We start from the raw sequence: 19,128 nt of genomic DNA on the forward strand, positions 1-19,128 counted from the left end.
TGTTGCTGCCTTTCCAGATGAGAAGGCGGAGGCTCGCCCAGTGGGTTACCCACAGGAGATGCTGAGTCATATTAGGGTCTTCTGCTGACGGCCTACTCGACTCAGCACAATGATACAGACCCAGGTGTTTGTTCCTGACTCTTCTTGTTGTTTTAAATTATAAGGGATTGTTAGAAAAGTAATACGTGCTTAGTAGAGAAAAACAGGTGGCAGAGAAGTAGAGAAAAAGGGAGTCGGTATTTTTGCACGTGTGACTGTAAGTCGTCGGACCAGACGGTCTCAGACTCAGCCTTTCTGTGACTATCCCGTGTATCTGAATGCCATGTGGTCCGTCCACCTGAAAGCCTTTCTCCACCAGGACCAGGGCAGGCAGGGCACACTTGCCACGGTCTCAGGCTGTCTCGGGCCGCAGGTAAGCACAGAGGGAATTGCGGCCCCACAGCACCCTGGTGCCCTTCACCGGGAAGCGCCTTGGTCCGGCTGTGCGGCAGGCCCCTTTGCGATGACCCGCTGACCTGTTCCGGGTGTGTCGCCTCCTGCCCGCTCAGGTCATGAGCCGGCTGGGGGGTGGGGGACGGGCCAGGGCGCCGCGCCCTGCAGGGACTGCCACAGAGCCCACTCCTGACTGTGTGTCTTGCCTCTGCAGAAGGAAGACGGCGGGGGCGCCATGAGGTGAGCGCCCAGAGCCGCCCCGTGCCCCTGCCACGCACGTCCCCCCCCCCCCCCCTCCGGCATGAGGCCGGCCAGCATGGGTGCGCCGCCGCGGGACCGCTGACCCCCGCCCGCCGGGACCATGAAGGAGGTGGAGTACTGGTCCCCCAAGAAGGTGGCAGACTGGCTGCTGGAGCACGCCATGCCCGAGTACTGTGAGCCCCTGGAGCACTTCACAGGCCGGGACCTGATCGGCCTGACCCGGGAGGACTTCGCGCGGCCGCCCCTGTGCCGCGTGTCGGCCGACAGCGGGCAGCGGCTCCTGGACCTGATCGAGACGCTGAAGGTGGAGCAGCACATGGAGGCGCACAAGAACGGCCATGCCAACGGGCACCTGGGCGCAGGGGCGGCCGGCCCCGGCCCCACGGGCGGCTTTGGCCTGCAGACCAAGCCCAATGGGGTGCCCAACGGCTACAGGAAGGAGATGATCAAGATCCCCATGCCCGAGCCCGAGCGCTCCCAGTACCCCATGGAGTGGGGCAAGACGTGCCTGGCCTTCCTGTACGCGCTGTCCTGCTTCGTCCTCACCACGGTGATGATCTCGGTGGTCCACGAGCGAGTGCCTCCCAAGGAGGTGCAGCCCCCGCTGCCGGACACGTTTTTTGACCATTTTAACAGGGTGCAGTGGGCCTTTTCTATCTGTGAAATTAATGGCATGATCCTCGTAGGACTCTGGTTAATTCAGTGGCTGCTCTTAAAATACAAGTAAGTAAAGCGGGAGCACTGGGACTGGGACTGGGGGCGGTGGGAGGGAGGTCTTCCTGGCGGATGCGGACACCTGAGACACACTGTTTGGAGGTGAGCGTGATCAAGCATCAGGGATCGAAGCCCACTAGCTCCTTTTTAAATTTTCATTGTTATTTTCTTAAACCGCTTGCCCCGGGATGCCCACCAAAGCCCTGGCAGCTGTAAGGAAATACTGGTGTTCATTAGCTGTTTTGCACAAGGTTCATAGAGTGATGAATGGGCTTATTGAGACGGTGTTGTTCTGTTTTCACGAGGAAGGAAACCGCCAGAGAGCACGGGCTGTGGAGTCTCAGATAAACTCCCCAAACTCGGGGTCTTTGGCCCACCAGATAAACTGCTGAGGGTGGGCCTGCGCGCCGTCCCACAGGCGGTCAGACAGCGGGCCCCTCAGCAGTCGGTATGTGAAGACGTTCCACGCACACACAGCGCAGAGCAGCGGTCCCAGAGTGCTGTGGGTGCTCGGGACATGGGTGAGCCTGCTGGGCTGTCCACCCTCTGGAACGTGTGGTGCTTGAAGTACCATGTGACCGTTCCACATGGGTTTCTCGGGATTCTACGTGGACGCCTCCTGTTAGGGTAACAGGGAGCCAAGGTGGCTTTCCCGCCCCGGCTCTGCACCCAATACAGACCCCTCGGGTGGGCCCTCCTCGTCGGGGTCTGCATTTCCTGTTCGTGGACATGGTTAGGGCTTCCACGTGTGCGAGCTGGCAGTGGTCTCAGGGAAGCGCACTGTGTCCAGTGGACCGTGGTTCACGACCCACAGTACGGTTGAATGTCAAGGAAATCATCTTGAATCAGGAAAACAAAACACAGACGGAGAGTCTGCTGAACTGTATCCGCGGACCGATGGGTCTTCTTCCTGCTGTGTTTTCACCTTGCAGTGAGGTCTCCCCCGTGGGACGGAGTGCAGCGCCCGGGTGCCGGCACGCGCCGTCCCACCCTTTTATGAAGGAGCCGTTTAGGTGGGCGTGTTCACCGTGGGGTTGGTCTGTCCCACAGCAGGCTGAGTCTGAAGCAGAAACCGCGGCCTGGGCTGCGTGTGATCTGGCGGGAGACTTCGTGGTGGTTTGCTTGCTGAGTTTTAACAGACTTACTGGGTAGACTCTTGAAATGGGAGATGCTCAGAATTTACTAATTACTTTCAGCTGCCAGATTTCATATCTGCCTTTGACTTTCAAGCCATTTCCCCCCCAAAATCCCATTAGAGAAAAATGCCAGCACAGTTTGCTTTACAAAGGCCAGGTCAATTCAAGTGATGTTTCCTGAGTTTTTCCTGATTTCTGTTGTTTTGTGTGCTACGAATTTGTCTTCCAATTTTTCATAAAAATTCGCACATAAGCAGTTTACTGCCCCAGAGGACGACCTCATGTGTCAATCACACGATGTACACGTTCAGATGTTTCACAGAACTGTGACTTTTATTCATTTTATTTTTTTTTAGAACTGTGACATTTAAATAATTTTAAATTGTTCTAAGAAGTGTCCTCACCACAGGGTTTATTACTTCTTTAGGGATATTACTATTTATGTTTCTCTTAGCTGGGCCTTCTCAAACCGTTTCTCTTCAGGCTTTGTGATGTCAGGTTTTACTGGTACTGTGGTCATTTGTGTTTTGGAATTAAGCTCCTGCAGTGAGCGGCGAATCTGCTGATCACACCTGGGGCAGACCTAAGCCAGTGCCGGGGTGCAGGGCCGCCTGGGTCCCCGCCCCCGCCCCCACCGTGCTCCACTGTGCTGGGTGCTAAGGCCGAGCCTCCGAGTCTCCGGAGCTCATTTTTCTCAACACGTAAAATAAGGACCTCCTAGTCTGGAGGATTTCTCTACTGTATACAATGCCGCAGAGCATTCTGTGCAGGATATGCCCCCCTGAGGATTCTTGGAAGTCTTCTCTGAGGTCCCCTGCTGGCAGGGTGGGGGCGTGGGAAGGGGCGGCCAGCTGTTGCATGAGAATCTGACCCCTGGCCTTCTGGGTGTGTCCCTGGCCTCCTGCCCCGGCCTCTGGAGGCCCCTGCATAGTCAGAGAGGACCCCCTCCCCACTGGCTCCCAGGTGTTTGCTCTCGAGATATGGCAGTTCTGTTAGGGAAGTGGATCCTTCTAGCTACGAAACGTTCTGGGTTCGAGCTGTTCTGGGTGAACAGCGCTGACGGCTGGCTCTGCCCGTGCCCATCCCTCCCAATCCTGGGCCCCGGTCCCCAGCCTCCACCGGGAGCTTTACTGCTCAGGAGCCCCATTCACACAGCTCCTCAGAGTGAAGCCTGCTGGCCCCTAATTCCCAAGGGCCATTCTACTCGGACCTTAAGAGTCTCAGAGCTCTTAAAGGAATCAGCCCATCCGTTCTTGCTTCTGTGTCTTCCACTTTTTTTTTTAAGATTTTATCTATTTATTGGACAGAGACAGATGGAGAGGGAGAGAAAGCATACAAGTAGGCAGAGCAGAGGGCAGAGGGCAGAGGGCGAGGGAGAAGCAGATGCCCCATGGAGCAGGGAGCCCCATGCGGGACTCGATCCCGGGCCCCCGGGGTCACGACCTGAGCCCAAGACAGATGCTTCACTGATGGAGCCCCCCAGAATCAAACTGTAGAGGATGATTTATTAATTGAGAAATGAGATCACCAAAGTGTGGGCAACATGCCCCAACAGCAGGCCCTTCATCCAGATGGAGGAGGTGGTAGGAAAGCTTGACCCTGAATTTGAGATGCATTGTATCCACTGAGATACATTGTATTCTCCTGCCGTGCACGTGCTCCGTTGTCCTTGACTGTTAAATGTTAAGTTTTGGTCATTTACTTAGAAATTTATTTGTTGCCTCCTTTCCTTCTTAACGCACCCCCTCATGTTAGTACATATGTGTGTTTATACATATACGTACATTCACTGTGGGGTTTCCACGACACTGCAGAGCGGAAAGAACAAGAACGCCTGTCCTCGGGAACTTTCTGATTGTTAAAACTGTAAATAATGTCTCCCCATTACAGTTGGACTTTCAAGCCGCTGCCTAGGAAAAATCCCCGGGGAGTCTCTGCATTTGGGTCAGACTTCACCGCGAAACAGGTATCCCTTGTTTACAGAAATTGTGATAGAGAATACATTGACCTCACGGGTTCGGCAGGGGCCCTCCATGCACGGTGAATCTAGCCGACACGGCGGCACTGGTGCGTGACTCGGGAGCCTGACCTCGGGCAGGGCGTGGCGAGCCCCTGACAGAGAAGGCGACAGAGGCACAGGACTGTGGGCTCCCCCAGGAGCTGCCGGAGAAGGTGCCACTCCGCAGTCACAGGTGCCACGAGCCCAACTTGTCCTGTACCAAGTTACTGTGTTGGTCTTCCAGCTTCTCCCCTCTGGGTGGGCAGTGGCATTTCCTGGAAACCTGCACTGGCTCCTTTTCCTTTCGCACAGGCAGCCACTGTGTTCTGTCTGTCCTGACTCATTCTTTAGCTCTTTCCACTCACACTTTGTGCTGAGTGTGGGTGCCCTGATGGAGGCCCTGTCCCTCTGTGCACCGTTCAGGCTCCTTCGTGATCTGGCCCCTGGACTGCCCCACCTCGTCTCTAACTCCTCCACTCACGTCACGGAGCTTTCTACTCGTTCTGAATGGTCTCCCTCACTGCTAGGTTCTAAGTCCCTAGGGGGAGAGGACCCATCCCGCTTGTCATTCATCCATATGCCCCACCGCCTGGCACAGACACGGCCACGTACAAGGTGCTCGTGTAAAAGTCATCTGTTCCTTGAACTTGTCTCTACTGAACCACCTTCCGGGTGCCTGGCACTGTGACTGACCCCCAGGGGTGCTGCAGGGAGCAGAGACCCCCAATGTTCTCATGGAGCTTCTGTTCTGGGCAGGCAAAGCAGGCAGTGGATGGATGAATGGATGGATGGATGGATGGATGGATGGATGGATGGATGGATGGATGGGTGGGTGGATGCGTGGATGCATGGATGCATGGATGCGTGCATAATACCCCATAGTGGTCAGGGGAATGGAGACAATTAAAGCAGTGAGAAGGGTCAGCCGGTGTGGGGGATCGTGGGGACAACGTGGGTGATGACAAAAGTCCTCTGGGAGGGGACATTGAGCAGACACCTGAGTCCAAGGAGAGGCCTCCACGCAGGTGTGTGGGGTGAGCGCAGTCTAGACAGGAGACATGGCAAGCACAGGGGCTCCGAGGCCCCCCGAGGAACAGCCACGGGCATGTGTGGCCCCAGAGCTGAAAGGAAGCGGTGACATGGGAGGTCAGCAAGGTGTGGCTGGCAGATGCAGGCGAGGGCAGCAGATAAGGACCTGGGATAGTGTTCCAAGCTGGTGGTAGGTCGTCAGAGGACAGTGCTAGGAATAGGTTTGTGTTACAAAAGAACCGCTCTGGCTGCCAGACAGAGCACAGGAGAGCAGGAGTGGTGGCCGTGGCGGTGGCCCGGATGGACGGCAGAGTAAATCTTGTGGTGGCTGGTGGGGAGGGAAGAGCTCTTTGTAGAAGCCCTGGCTTCTACTGCATTTGGGGTTTCCTTGTGTTTTGTAGCCACAGGGCGACTTCCATTGCAGGATTTCTCATACAAGGTTTTGGGGTCTTTTCTGTGAATCCCTGATTTTATTTAGAATTTAATGAGGAGAAGGAATTCACTAAGTTGGGAGCTCTCACAACCTTGCTTGGATATGTTTTATTTTGGAGCAAAGTCCAGTCATGCGTATATCCCAGTAGGTGTTTTCTCTCACGGCTTCTTGGGGATCACACATTTGCTGAAGAGGAGGAGTGCGGGTCGGTTGGGGTTAGGGGTGGGGACTGTGTAAGTGAATTACCTGTCGCAGCATATATTGGCCCTTTGGTGGAGAAAAGATGGGGAGAATGAAAGGAGCCCCTGGATAGCTGGGATGCAGAATGGAGTTGAAAGTGTGAGGGGTTGAAGCCCTTCTTGGGGCATGGGCTAGAACATTCCGGAATAAATGGTGGCAAGGAGTTAGAGAGAGACCGCGGCTACTGGGTAGGTTCTGTGAAAGTCAATGACATGCCAGTAGGGAAGCAGGAGAAGGGAACCGGGGCTAGCAGAGTCCACGTAAGACCTGCCAGGACGTCCCCGTGGAGAGGAGCCTGGGCCCGTGCGCGTGTCCCAGGGAAGCAGGTGCGGCTTCCCCATGTGGCTCTCCTAGGACGATGGTCTGAGGGCACCGCCTGGGTCTAGATGGTTGGGGCCGCGGTGATTCACGTTCCGAGACCACTTTGGAAACGACTGCTGTGTTGTATCGTTGCTAGACGCTCTGGCTTCGAGCGCCTCGTGCCCAGAGCAGACGGCGGCTGCAGCGTTCGCCTGTCTTCTGGAAGCCGGCTCCGATTTCCCAGAACAGTCCTTGTGCTGCGGGCAGCGGCGCTGTCAGCTGCTCGCGTGATGTGCGTTGGCCTGTGTCTGCTCGGCGGGCCACGCCGCGCTCTAGCCGCTCTCTTCCTTTGCCCTCTCTAATTCCATCACTGCCGCTCTGCGCCCAGCTGCATGGGGCGGAGTCCTCGGCTCTCTGTCTTCTGATGCCCGAGGCGGTTTAGGGCACAGTTCCTGTCCGCGTCCTGCCGTGATTTCAGGTCTCCACGCTTGCCGTCAGGTCCTCCAGAGCTCTGGACACTCCCACCCCTGGGACGCTGCTCTCCCCGCGACCCTGCGCCATCCAGTCTTTTACCCACTTCAGGAAGAGCCTCTCTTATAAACCGACTCCGTGCTGCTGTGGACCGCGAGATGCGTCTGTCGTGGGATATCAGGGCACCTTGACTTTTAGAGTTTATCATGCACCGTTGGGGACACGAGCGACGTGGCTGCCAGCCCGGCAAAGCCGTGGGGAGGTTACCTTTGGTGGGTGTCTGTTTTTGAAAGTATGTTGTCCACACTCACGCTCCTGAGGACACAGACTCCCCATGTTGTGCAGCCTCTGGGGCACCTGGCTCCCTGGTTCTCCCTGGTTAAGGGGCCGGTCCACTGTCGTGTCGCTCGCAGCAGAACCCCGCTCCCTTCCTCCTCTTCTCTGCACACGTGCTGCATCCACCTGTGCCCACCTGTCCCCACGCTGTCCTTCTCCATCCATGTTGTCAGCGGTCACCATCACCCTGTTGGAGTGGCCGATGCCAGACCAGCTGAGTAATGAGAACTGGGTTTTTAACCTGGTCAGTTCCTAAAATAAGTGGTAGCTCCCCTGTCCCAGTGCAGGTGACGCAGACGTGGAGACGCCGTCCGTGTGCCTCAGGCCCCACAGGCCCCATCCGGGGATGGGAGGCTCCTCGGTATCACACCCGGCATACCCGGCCCCTGCCCTCTGGGGACGTACCGCCTTGGCCCTGTGGTGGTGAGAGTTGGCTTTCATAGGACAGACACTGTGAGAACGGATCCGCTCCGTGATCCTGATGAGGACTGGTGTCCTCTCCCTGCACGTAGGAGACACGCTGGTCCACCATGGCTTGGAGACTGGCCTTGGCTCTGCCCTGGCTGTGTGCGGTCCCGTGACCCCCGGGGGACAGCATGGGCCCTCTCGCCACTGCTTGGGGAAATCCCTTCGGCTGCCAACCCCAGCCTTGCTTTTCCACTGAAGGCTGCTGACCAAGGCGCCCGACCTTATTTCCCTCTGTTTCTAGCAAGATCTGTCCCCCTCTGATTCTGACCTGCCAGCTATCTGGGCAGAGATACTGCTTCCTTTCCTTCACTGGGGCCCTTCCCTGTCCCGTTACCTTCCCCTGTGACCCCAACCTCCCGAGGCTCCTGCGGGCCCCGCTCTGCCTCCTCTTACGGGGGCATCACCTGGAGAGGGAGGACCCGCCTGTCACGCTAGGAGCTGGCGATGGACTTGGCCCCGGCTTGACCTCACTCCTCATTCCCACGGTAGCCGACAGGTGGGCTCCTCTCATGTCCAGGTTAGATCTCAAGACCTTAACGCTCGTCTAGGTCCTAGGAATTGTGGGACAGCTGGGTTCACCCTGAAGAGCTGCCTCAGTTCAGGAATCCCAGCAATCCAAGTTACCGTAAACATGGTAAGAGGCTATTTAACCAAGACTTCAGATGAAGGGACCGAGTTACATACGGACACTGCCGTACGTGTGCGTGTTTACTGAGCACTCCAGAGAAAAGGAGGCACTGCAGCTTGCCCCTAGGCTGCCTGCAGGAGGAGCAAAAACCACTGAGCCCCTGGGGACCCCCACATGTGCACTTTTTTTTTTTTTAAGATTTTTATTTATTTATTCATGACAAATAGAGGCAGAGACATAGGCAGAGGGAGAAGCAGGCTCCATGCAGGATCCCAACGTGGGACTCGATCCCAGGTCTCCAGGATCAGGCCCCGGGCTGAAGGCGGTGCTAAAGCACTGAGCCCCCAGGGGCCCCCCACGTGTGCGTTTTTAAATGGTGTTGTGTTTGCCTTGTATTTTATAGCATGCCAGGGTGGTCTCTTCCCCCCTTCCTTAAAGGGGAGCCCCGCCAGCGAAGCCCCTCGTCTGCCCCCCGCTGGCCCGTCAGCCTCAGTCAGCCTCGTGAGGTCGTGAGGTCGCGGCCAGGCTCCGTGGGGCGGCGCCTCCCTGTAGCGTCCGCTCGGCCACCCCCACCGCGCCTCCCTCCCGAGTCAGCTGCCGAGCTGCTGGCCCGGTGGGCTCCTCCCGGCAGGCCCGAGCAGCACAGGAAGTGGTGTCTGCACGCCGTGGCGCGGGTGGGGGTAGCGTGGAGGCCCCGTGGCCCCCTACTGCGGGGCACCCCTGTACACACCCCCCACCCCCTACCCCTCGTGCTCAGCCGGACCTCCTGCTTTCACTGCCAGCCCCGTTCCAGCCCCACTCGCCACCTTTGTCACCGCCCAAGGTCACGCTTCAGCCCTCCCAGCCAGGCTGTGGTGGGCCCGTCCCACGGCTCCCTGCCACCTGGCAGCCCAGCGGCCGGCGAGTGTCCCTGGGAGCCAGCGTGGCAGCGGGTGGCCTTGTCTCCCAGCACCCACAGGCTGGAGGCCACGGTGCTGCTGGGGCCGGTCAGCAGACCCGCACCGGCCTTGCTCTGGACTCTGCTCCCACAGACGTCAGGGCCAAGCCCCTCAGATTGTAATCTCCCCTCCCCTGGGGACCCCCACTCGGTTTTACCACTTAGTGCTTATGTGACATGCTCTGTATTTCATGTATTTATCTTGCTTCTTGTCTGCCTCGTCCCCTAGAATGCAGGCGCCACATCCCTGGGGTCTGCTACGGTGTGCCCCGTGCCCAGGGTAGGTAGGGCCTGGCACGCCTTCCCTTGTTTAATGAATAAACAAGCAGTCACAGCAGCTGTCGTTTACTGAGTGTCACACTATGTGATTTCCGTGCCTGAAACTCAGTAAGTGCTGGCCACGCTGATCTCTGCGGAAGCGAGCCTGGGTTACGTTAAGGTTAATCCCCAACCGTGACCCAGCAGGCCCTGAGGGGCTTCAGGGTGGTGAGTCCTGACGAGGGAAGGACCCGGAGTCCCCGGGCACACCTGCGTCACAGACGTACACGCAGCTACCTGCGTACATGGACTGGGGGATACCGTGGCTGTACCAGCATCAAGTAGACGCAGGGGTGTGTGTGTGTGTGTGTGTGTGTGTGTGTGTGTGTGTGGTCGTAGCACACGCATGTTTACGTGCACACGTACACACTCACGTTTTTTGTTAACAGCCCAAAATAGCAACAAGACATGTGACTCCACCTGTTTCGAACATTTGTAGTAGTTTTTGGAAGCCACTGGATTTAGTTCTTCATAACTGCTTCATGTAGATCATGTCGATGTTATATCTTAGAGTAAAAGTTTTTGTTTATGTTACCATCTCTATTTAATACAGGAAATGATTTTTTTTAAAGTGGGTCAAGTGGGGCCAGTTTTATAATGTGATCTGTTCTTTGCAGATTCCCTAAACCACTGTGGGTCATTTCCTGCACTTAAGGGATGATTATATTATATTGCAGAACTTTTACATGGAGCTTAGGGCAAAAAAATCTAAGCCATTACCTTTTTTTCCCTTTTACGATGACAGTTGCATTAGTGAAAAGAGCAGCAGATTCAAAGTCTAGACACCAAGGGCCTGTGGTGATTCTCATTGACTTACTCTGGCCCCAGGCTAGTCCTTCAACTCTTTACACCCTCATTTTTCCGTCTGTAAAATGGGGCAGTAACAGATGCTAAGCAGGTATGTGATTAAAATAATTAGTACCGAAGATGTAAAATCTCTTTGCTTTTTAAAAGGCAGCAGGGCAGTCGGCATGTACAGACACACGTCTGGGCTGGGTCCAGGCGCCTGTCTCGTGTTCCTGATGCACAGACTGTGCCAACACCCCGTGTAGGCACCTGGGAACTATCACACGTGTTCTCGATCTCCCAGGGGAGCACGTATGTTTACTCTTTGTTCTATGGCACTTATTCCTTCCCTTTTATTTCACAAACCTTTCCTTGGTATTTCCTTTCTTGAAGGACTGGACTAAGCACTGGGTGTCCATGGTCCTCCCCCCCAGAGCCCTTGAGACCCGTGTGAGGGCGGTGAGGAGATGGGGAAGGAGGGGGAGGGCAGGACTTGGTTCCCAGGCTCCCGGGGGTTGCAGCCCCGCTGGGATGAATGCAGCGATCTTAGCAAGCCTTGTAAATTTTGCTCTGCATGTGGAAAGGCTGCAGAGTGAGCGTGAGCGCAGATCAACTCTGGCCAGTAGATGAAAGAGCTTAGAGGAGAAACGTCCATGGAAAGCAGCAGGAAGGGCCTGTCGGAGTACAGGCGACGCTCTGAAGCCCAGAACCGCATGGTACGGTCAGCATCACAGGTGCCATCGTGAGGCCGAGTGAGGCCCGGCTGTGTGTAAGAGCTTCCTCTGGTAGAAGGGATGAGACCCTCTGGTGCCAGTGGCACTGTTCAAAATACCATAAAGTACAAAGTTGTGAAGTGATTTGGGGGTGAAGTGGTCCCGTCCGCCTGGGGACGTCGGGAGGGTTTCCTGCAGAAGTAGTCATCGGGGTGGATGGTAGGATTGTAGCAGACAGGACAAAGGGAGGGGCCACGGAGAGATTTAGGGCCACAGCAAGGACACTAGGGTTCTATCTTGCCCAGCGCAGGGGGCTTTATGTCTGCCAGAGAAGACGGGCAAGGTAGGTGTGGGGCCAGGTTGAGGGCAGTTTGAACTCAGCGAGTAATGGTGAGTGGTTGTCATAATCCGGGGAATCCGAGGGCTGGGAGCGGAAAGGGAGGAGAGCAGATTTAAAAGCTCTCTGGAGTGGGCTTCAGCGGAATGTGGGAATGGGGCAGGGCTGGATGAGATTGAGCGCACCGGGGAACCTCTTCGGAGTCTGACCCCCGAGACCTGAGTGACAGGCAGCGTCCTGGGAATCCACATCCTACCCGAGGCGGGAGGGACTGCGCAGCGTGGACTCCAGGAGCACCAACTGCTGGACTGAGCTGCATCTGGAGGACGTTTGGGCAGCGTGCTGGGAGAGGAGGCTGGAGCGCAGTGGGCCAGCGCGTCGGGGCCTCCTGGGCTTCCTCAAGGATTTGGATGTCATTTAAAATGTATTTGGCAGCTGTTGATGAGCAGCCCGGGGGGCTCAGCGGTTTAGCACTGCCTTCAGCCCAGGGCCTGATCCTGGAGACCTGGGATCGAGTCCCACATCGGGCTCCCTGCAAGGAGCCTGCTTCTCCCTCTGCCTCTCTCTCTCTCTCTCTGTGTCTCTCATAAATAAATAAATAAAAAATCTTTAAAAAGAAAATAAAAAATAAAATGTATTTGGCAGCTATTGAAAGGTTTCAAAGGACACCTTCTCTTTATCTGTTTCCACAGACTGATTCTGGTGGGTCCGTGTGCAAAGGGTCTTGGGAAGCACGAGTGGAATTAGGGACAAGAGATCGGAGAAGGTCAGTGTAGAAGTCCAGGGGAGATAGAAGCAGACACGGGGCTGCCATTCCAGACAAACTGAGAACATCGGGGCTGCAAGCAGGCAGCACTGGGCGCGGTCTGTAAACAGTGATGGAAAGTGGGCACGTTTTGTGTCAGAGACCCAGAAGGATTCGTTTCAGCACTCTCAGAATTAACACGGTCACTAAGGCATTATCAGATTCTTACTGGGGGGAATTCTGGCACATATGAAATATGACATAAAACACTGTGAAAAAATCTGAGTTAAGTAGATTTTTTTTTAATTTATGTACATGAGACAGAGCACACGTGTGTGATGGGGGGACAGAGGGAGATAGAATCTGAAGCAGACTCCGAGCTGAGCGTGGAGCCCAACGGGCTGGATCTCACGAGCTGAGCTGTGACCAAGAGCTAGACACTTACCTGACAGAGCCACCCAGGTGCCCCTAAATTAAATGGATTTTTAAACATAACTTAAATGTGTTGGGATGTCAGCTCGTCTCAGGTAAAATTCGGGTTTCTTACCCAGTTCGACGTCACTTCCTGAGTCCGTCGTGGGCTGTATTTATACCTGAGCTCGCACTCCGAGCCTCATTTTTCCGGTCTGTGATGTGAGGACCGCAAGGCATTGCAGTTGCTTTAAGAACTAAACAGTGCTTGGCATGGAGGAGAAACGCGGCAGTAGGATTCCTTAGACTCACGACAGAGGCGAGGCATCCTTTTGCTGGTGAGGAGACTCATTTCCAAGGAAGTCATTCGAGGTGGCCCCGGTCACCAGGTGAGGCTGGTGACGGTAGAGCTGGTACCTGCGTGCAGAACTCCCCGAGCTGGTGCAAGACCTGACTCTGCCCCGGCTCCCGTGACCCCACTAGACCCGGGGTCTCCCTGGCCCTGTTCCCGTCTTGCCGCTGGGTTGGGATAGCTCCGTTGCTCAGAGTCACAGCCTGTTGTTGCCGGAAGCTGGGAGCTTCCATCAAGAGCCTGCAGACTAGAGCTGAGCCCTCAGAGTTGCTGTATGTTTTCTGGCTGTGCTTTAGTGGAAGGAGGCAAGCTGTGGGAAACGAGAGAACTTTCCAGTATTTTAATTTTCCATTGTAGTACGTTCACATCTTTCACCATTTTTTTCTTCAGAAATTTGAACTGTTGTGCCAAATGCCAAAAACAACACAGCCCTGCTCCTGCAGGCCTAATTTTGGTAGTGTTTAGTCAGCCTCTCAGCACCCTCCCCTTTTTAAATAGGGATGTTGAAAAGTTTAATAAAACACACTCTTGTAGCAAGCCTCTAAATACAAGATATTTAATCTGTAAAATAGATTTTTAGTCGTGTTTCCTTATAATCCCGCTTAATGAATAAGGATTTTTCCCCTCCTCTCAGGAAAAGTAGTGAAAGCCTGTTCCCCAGATGGTTGAGAGATGAGTAGATGGCTGGGCTGCGAGGGTCAGATGAGGTCATAGGCAGCCCCCGAGTGAGGGGCTGCAGGCTTCTGTGCAGCGGGACGGGGGAGATTGCCCCGTGTGAGAAGAGCAGCACTGTGGCTTGGACAGTCACGGCCTTTGGTTCTTGGCAGTCGCTTGATCTCTTTTTTTTCCTTCTTTTTTTTTTTTTTTTTTTTTTGTAGTCGCTTGATCTCTCCTAATATCTCATTAATACCTCTTCCGGGGCTTTTTTGTCGCCTTGTTAGGTTTTTAACCACCTTAAACCTTTTCTTTTCAAACACGTCCTGAACGTGTATCGTCCCAGTTTTAGTGTCTGTGCTCCCCGGGTGAGCACACCCATCTTGAACGTTTCAACCTCTAAGTAAGTAAAAATTGTAGTGTGTGAAATTCTTTGATGAAGGAAATAAATGCCTCAAGCACATAGAATTCTTTGAAACACTTTTATAACCTGCTGGTTTAAGTTTGTGGGAGGAGACCCCAGTTAATATTATCGATTGAAGATCGTCTAAGATGAGTTTTTAGAAGATTAAGTAAATGCTGCAGATAAGATTCTTACAAACAAGCCCGTTCAACTTACCACCTGGTTAATACTGATGAAATCACATGATAAAGTCATTTGACTTTTTCTTTAAGTCAGACAGTAATTGTGGCTGAATCTCCAGTGTTTGTAACTTTGCAAGTCTCCGTCATCCCAGCCATAAACTTTGCCCAAGTGGAGCGATAGCGGTCACTTTGTTATTTTTTTCCTTAAAGAGATGAACAGATCTAGATAAACAGAACAGCTTTCTGCCTTAGATCTTTCCTGGGTAGTTCAAGTGAAATTGCAAATAATTTGTCCTTTTGGGCAGGATGGCTAGAGAGGGCATTTCCTTCTGAAAAAAGATGACCCTTCTGTCTCGTGATGGAAAATGCACTGGTATTTCAAGGATTCTTGGTCAGACACTTACAGGGTTGGGGTTATTCTCCAGCATTGTCCCCGTTATAGTGTTGAACTACATGGTGCTTTTTATAATACATGAAGGCACATCCCTCTACGAGACAGCTTTATGCTGAGTGAATTCTTGTCCGTGGAGGTGGGGTGCACAGCTGCAGTGAGACAAGGTGCTACTGCCTCTGCGGAGAGTTCCTGAAATCTGGGTAAGGGGGCAACACCCGGCGTCCATCCATACATCTAAGTAGCCTACGTGCACTGGTGCACTTAGGCATGACGAGCAGGGTCACATGGGTCATTGTTGAAAACTGTTTGTTTACATAACTGGAACGTTACTTTGTTCCTCTTGTTAAAACAAACAAACAAAAATGCAGGTGATGCCAGTTGTCTTCCGAAGACGCACTGCGTAGGACTGTCCCTCCTGCAGCAGGACCAGGGCCCCGCTGTACGCAGTGATTAAATGTTCGGGATCTGAGGGGAAAGCCTGCCCACTGTTTCTGAGATTCTTCAGTATGTTGAGCGCCAGTTGCCCAGACCAAGGAACGGGTGAAGGAGGAGGAGCCCACAGGACCGGGGCGCTGCCTGAGGAGGAATGGGGTAGGAGCAGGAGTAGAGCGGAGGGAACATTGGTGTCCGCGGACGCACGCAGGGGAGCACGGCTCAACCTCACTCAAGTCCGCTGGGGTGGAACTTGGTGCCCGGTGAAGGTATCGACGTCAATGTACTTGTTCATGCGTGGACATCAGATACTTTCATGAGAATGACGCGTCACCTTGAAACAGAGACGATTTCTCATCCTTGCGTATTTTGTTACCCATGTAACCAAGACATCCAGCGGCCCCTGTCGTGCCTGTGAGGCTGGGGCTGCTGTCCAGTGTTTGTGACATTGTCGTCCCCGGTTTCCGGAGTCAGAAGCGGGCAGTTGCGTGTCAGCGGCCAGTCACGGACGTGTGGTTGGCACGCAGGGAGGTGGCGTCCGGTGCTGCTGTGCGGGCAGGCTCTTTTCTTGACATTGTACTTGGCCAGATGGAATCCACTAAGAGCGCCCATGCAGGCCGGGTCACTGCATGGCCTTGATCACACAATGCCAGAAAAATCTGGAATTCCCATTTCATGCCATTTTAGTTTTCTGAGCATCTCCCCTCTTCATGACAGAAAGCACACTGCGCTCTGACCATTTGAGCACAAGTACTGAGTGGGCTGGGAGGAACGGACGTGGGTCCCACTTGCGCCTCAGGTGGACGTCCCCTGGGCATAAGGCCTCAGGAAGCCTCGTGAGCAGCTACAGGGCGATTTAGACTCTTCTGGGCAGTTCACATGAAAGGAATCAAAACCACAGCATTCTCCGGAGCCTCCCCTTAATCTACGTCTGCTTTGGTTATAACGTTTTTATTCCAGGTTCTTGAGTAATTTTGGGGTTGGTGTGTTTTGTCGGGTCACTGAAAACTTGGATGAACCTGCAGAATTTCATGACTGAGTGCCCTGTTTTTCCCTTTTTCCAGGTCTATTATTAGCAGAAGATTCTTCTGCATAGTTGGCACGCTGTACCTGTATCGCTGTATCACAATGTATGTGACCACACTCCCAGTGCCCGGCATGCATTTCAACTGCTCTCCGAAGGTAAACCTTTGCTCGCTGTGATTGCCCCTTCTGTCTGTCTGTCTGTCGTCCTGCCCAGGGCTCCTCTGAGTCAGGCCAGAGGTGACCGTCTCCTGGGACTGTGGTCAAAGCCCCGCACCCTTACAGGCAGTGTCACTAAGCAGTAAGGTGAGGCCCCCGCCGGCACTCCCCAGCTGGGAGAGTATGTGGTCCAGTTAGTGTGCCACGGGCAGCTGGGCTCCGTGTGTGGGTGTAGCTCCTTGGTTTCCTGCCAGACTTCTAAAATATCGTTCGCTCCCTTGACACAGATCCAAGAGCTTCTATATGCTTTTTCCCCCTCTCTTGGATGGAAAGTTTGGCCTCCGGTGGTATTTTTCCCTTCTTTCCACGAATTCCTGCGGTGGTAACGTGTAACGGCAGAGCGAGAAACACTGTGCCTGTGCCGTTGCCCCCTCCGCCCACCCAAACGGGGTCACCCTTTCCTGGAGGTACACCCTGCCCTGTTGATCTTCTCTGGTGACCTTTCTTTAAAATAAACTCTGTTCCTCTCTCACTGGCTCAGTTTTTCCATCAGGTTCACAAAATACCCCTTACCCCTGACCTTTGCCTTGCAGTGCTTCCAACAGGGCCGATCCCTGGAACTTTTGCGATAATTAGCAGATTTAGTTTTAAAGACATTTGCCTGCAACAAAGCTCCAATGCAGTGAGAAGTAGAAGAGGCCGGCCGCCTCGCTTGGGTTGGAGGGTATAGGGAGTGCCAGGGTGCGTTTAGAATCCTGTCTTTGCGTCGCACCTGCGTTGGTAAAACACCCACGTCCTTTCAGTTCCATCTCCTTTCCCTGGAGTTCTTTCCAGAAGAGACCGTGTCTCTGCCAGAACTGGGAAAGAAAGAGTCACCAGACATCTTTATCACTGGACGTTTTGGGTCCTTCCAGGTTACGTGCTTCCTGCGTCCCCTTCCTTTTTAGACTGCGGCGTGTGCTCTGGAAGGTAGCTGGCTCCCTGCTTCATTCTGTCTTTGCTTTCAGACTCCTTAACTCTGGAGAAGCCGCCATACAGAATGAGTGGTCTCGTCTCCGTCAGCAGGGCCCCTCCCCACACTCTTCATCTTGTTCCCTCTTCCTCTGAAGCAGCCGGCCTCACATGTTCTCTGGCCTCCGTGAAAGCTCCCGAGCACTTGCCCGTGGGCCCTGGATTGTAGGAGATAGATGCCTCCTTATCAGTGAGGGTCCAGTGGACTCCTGGTGGGAGGCTGGCCTGATAAGCCGGGTGTGCTCAGTAGGAGGCTGACCTTCTAGATTTGTGCCTACGTCTAGTTGAGCTTCTGGAAGGAGTGTGCATCGGGAAATTTCTCTGCCAAGGAGCGTAGCATCCCTGGCCAAGCCCGCGGTCATAGGTCCGATGTGCCCTCTGGTTATTCCCCGTGCTCCGGCTCCACCCCAGGACCTCTCTCCCTGCTACTGGGTCCCGTGGCCAGCAAGCCCAAGCTGGGTTAGCCTTGGCGCTCAGAGACAGCCCAGCCTGAGTCACCGGCAAATCCAGCCAAGGTCCTGTGGCTATAAATAGTTGTGGTTTTTCTTGGTAAAGACAGAGGTCACAGCAGGAACTGTGCAAAAAAGTCCCCGGCCCAAACGTGCTACTCACTTACGGTGTTGCCAGAAATCCTGACTGCGGCCATCCTTCCATGATGGTCATTTAAAAATTGGGATTTTTTTTAAGTAAAAAGAACACAGAAGAGGACAAAATGTAAGCACAGCTTAGCAAAAATAATTAAGAATTCATTAACTACTTCTTTGGTAGCATAGGCTCTTGGAAGAAGGGATTCAGACAACAATTTTTATTTTGAAACTTTTGTCGTATCTCCCAGGGGAGAGGAGCTTGTATATGGAATCTCCATACACCCAACACCCAGATTCAGTAATTATCCTCCTTTTTGAAGTATTTTAAAACAAACGTCAGGCAGTGTCGTCTGGTGGCTGTGTGCTTGAGTATGCGTCTGAAGATTTGGGGGCATTTTATTGATAACTGTACTGCTCTTGGTACAGTGAACATGATCAATAGTTTTTGGTATTGGCGATTTTTCATGGAATATCTTGATTTTCTTTAAAATGCGTTTTAAAAAAACTGGTTTGTGTAATCAGGAGCCAATGTGTCTACATTTAGTTGCTGTGTCTCCCGAGCCTCTGATTGTAGGGCAGCCCTTTCGTTCCCCGCTTGTCACCCCGTTTGTGACTCTTAGGAGATGCGTGGTTCTGTGGAGGAGCCCACCTTCTGGATTTTCCCGTTTGATTCTTGGTCGTGCCTTTTTCTCTGCTCCATTTCTTTTGTAAATAGAAAACGGGCTCTGGACACCCAGTTTGGTTTGGTTTCAGCTCTGTGGGTGGGAACACTCCGCAGGTGAGACGGCATGATTTCTGAAGCCGGACAGAAGAGTCAGGGGCCCGTGGAGGCCGGTGCTGCCCCCGGCCTGGTGGGTCAGACCCCCCGGGATCCAGCAGCCACTTGGGCTCAATCACTGTCCTGGGAGCCGAGTTGGAGGGAGGGCAGCCCGGAGGCCCACGTGGCCACGTCACAGCCCAGCCCGGGTTCCTGGGTCAGGCCCGAAGTCATACGGGCCAGCGGTTCCATCGGGGTCTCCCCAGAGCAACCCTCCTGAACCATCACGCGGGGAGGTGGCCTCTCGGGCCCTAAGAATACGGACCGAGTCGTGGGAAGGACCGGGGTCACAGCGCATGGCCTTGCACCCTGCAGCCCCGCCCTGTGGACCCGGGGTTACTTCCCAGGGCCATGGAGCCTTGACTGGCAGCACGGCACCAAGGACATGCTCTGGGTCTGTCCTGAGGGGCTCTAGACGGG

General features: G+C 54.2%; 1 protein-coding gene across 4 annotated transcripts in view; it reads left to right on the forward strand.

Moving 5' to 3' along the window:
- Positions 1-19,128, forward strand: part of SGMS1 (sphingomyelin synthase 1) — a 91,833-nt gene that overhangs the window by 56,336 nt on the left and 16,369 nt on the right. For all 4 annotated transcript variants that reach the window (XM_072803723.1, XM_072803720.1, XM_072803722.1 and 1 more), the window contains 2 exons: positions 647-1,416; positions 16,176-16,293. In XM_072803723.1, coding sequence (XP_072659824.1) covers positions 794-1,416; positions 16,176-16,293 — 741 coding nt within the window. In that variant the 5' untranslated portion in view covers positions 647-793. The remainder of the gene's footprint in view (positions 1-646; positions 1,417-16,175; positions 16,294-19,128) is intronic.

The sequence above is a fragment of the Canis lupus genome, chromosome 27, assembly GCF_048164855.1.
Source record: "Canis lupus baileyi chromosome 27, mCanLup2.hap1, whole genome shotgun sequence".
Taxonomy (NCBI): domain Eukaryota; kingdom Metazoa; phylum Chordata; class Mammalia; order Carnivora; family Canidae; genus Canis; species Canis lupus.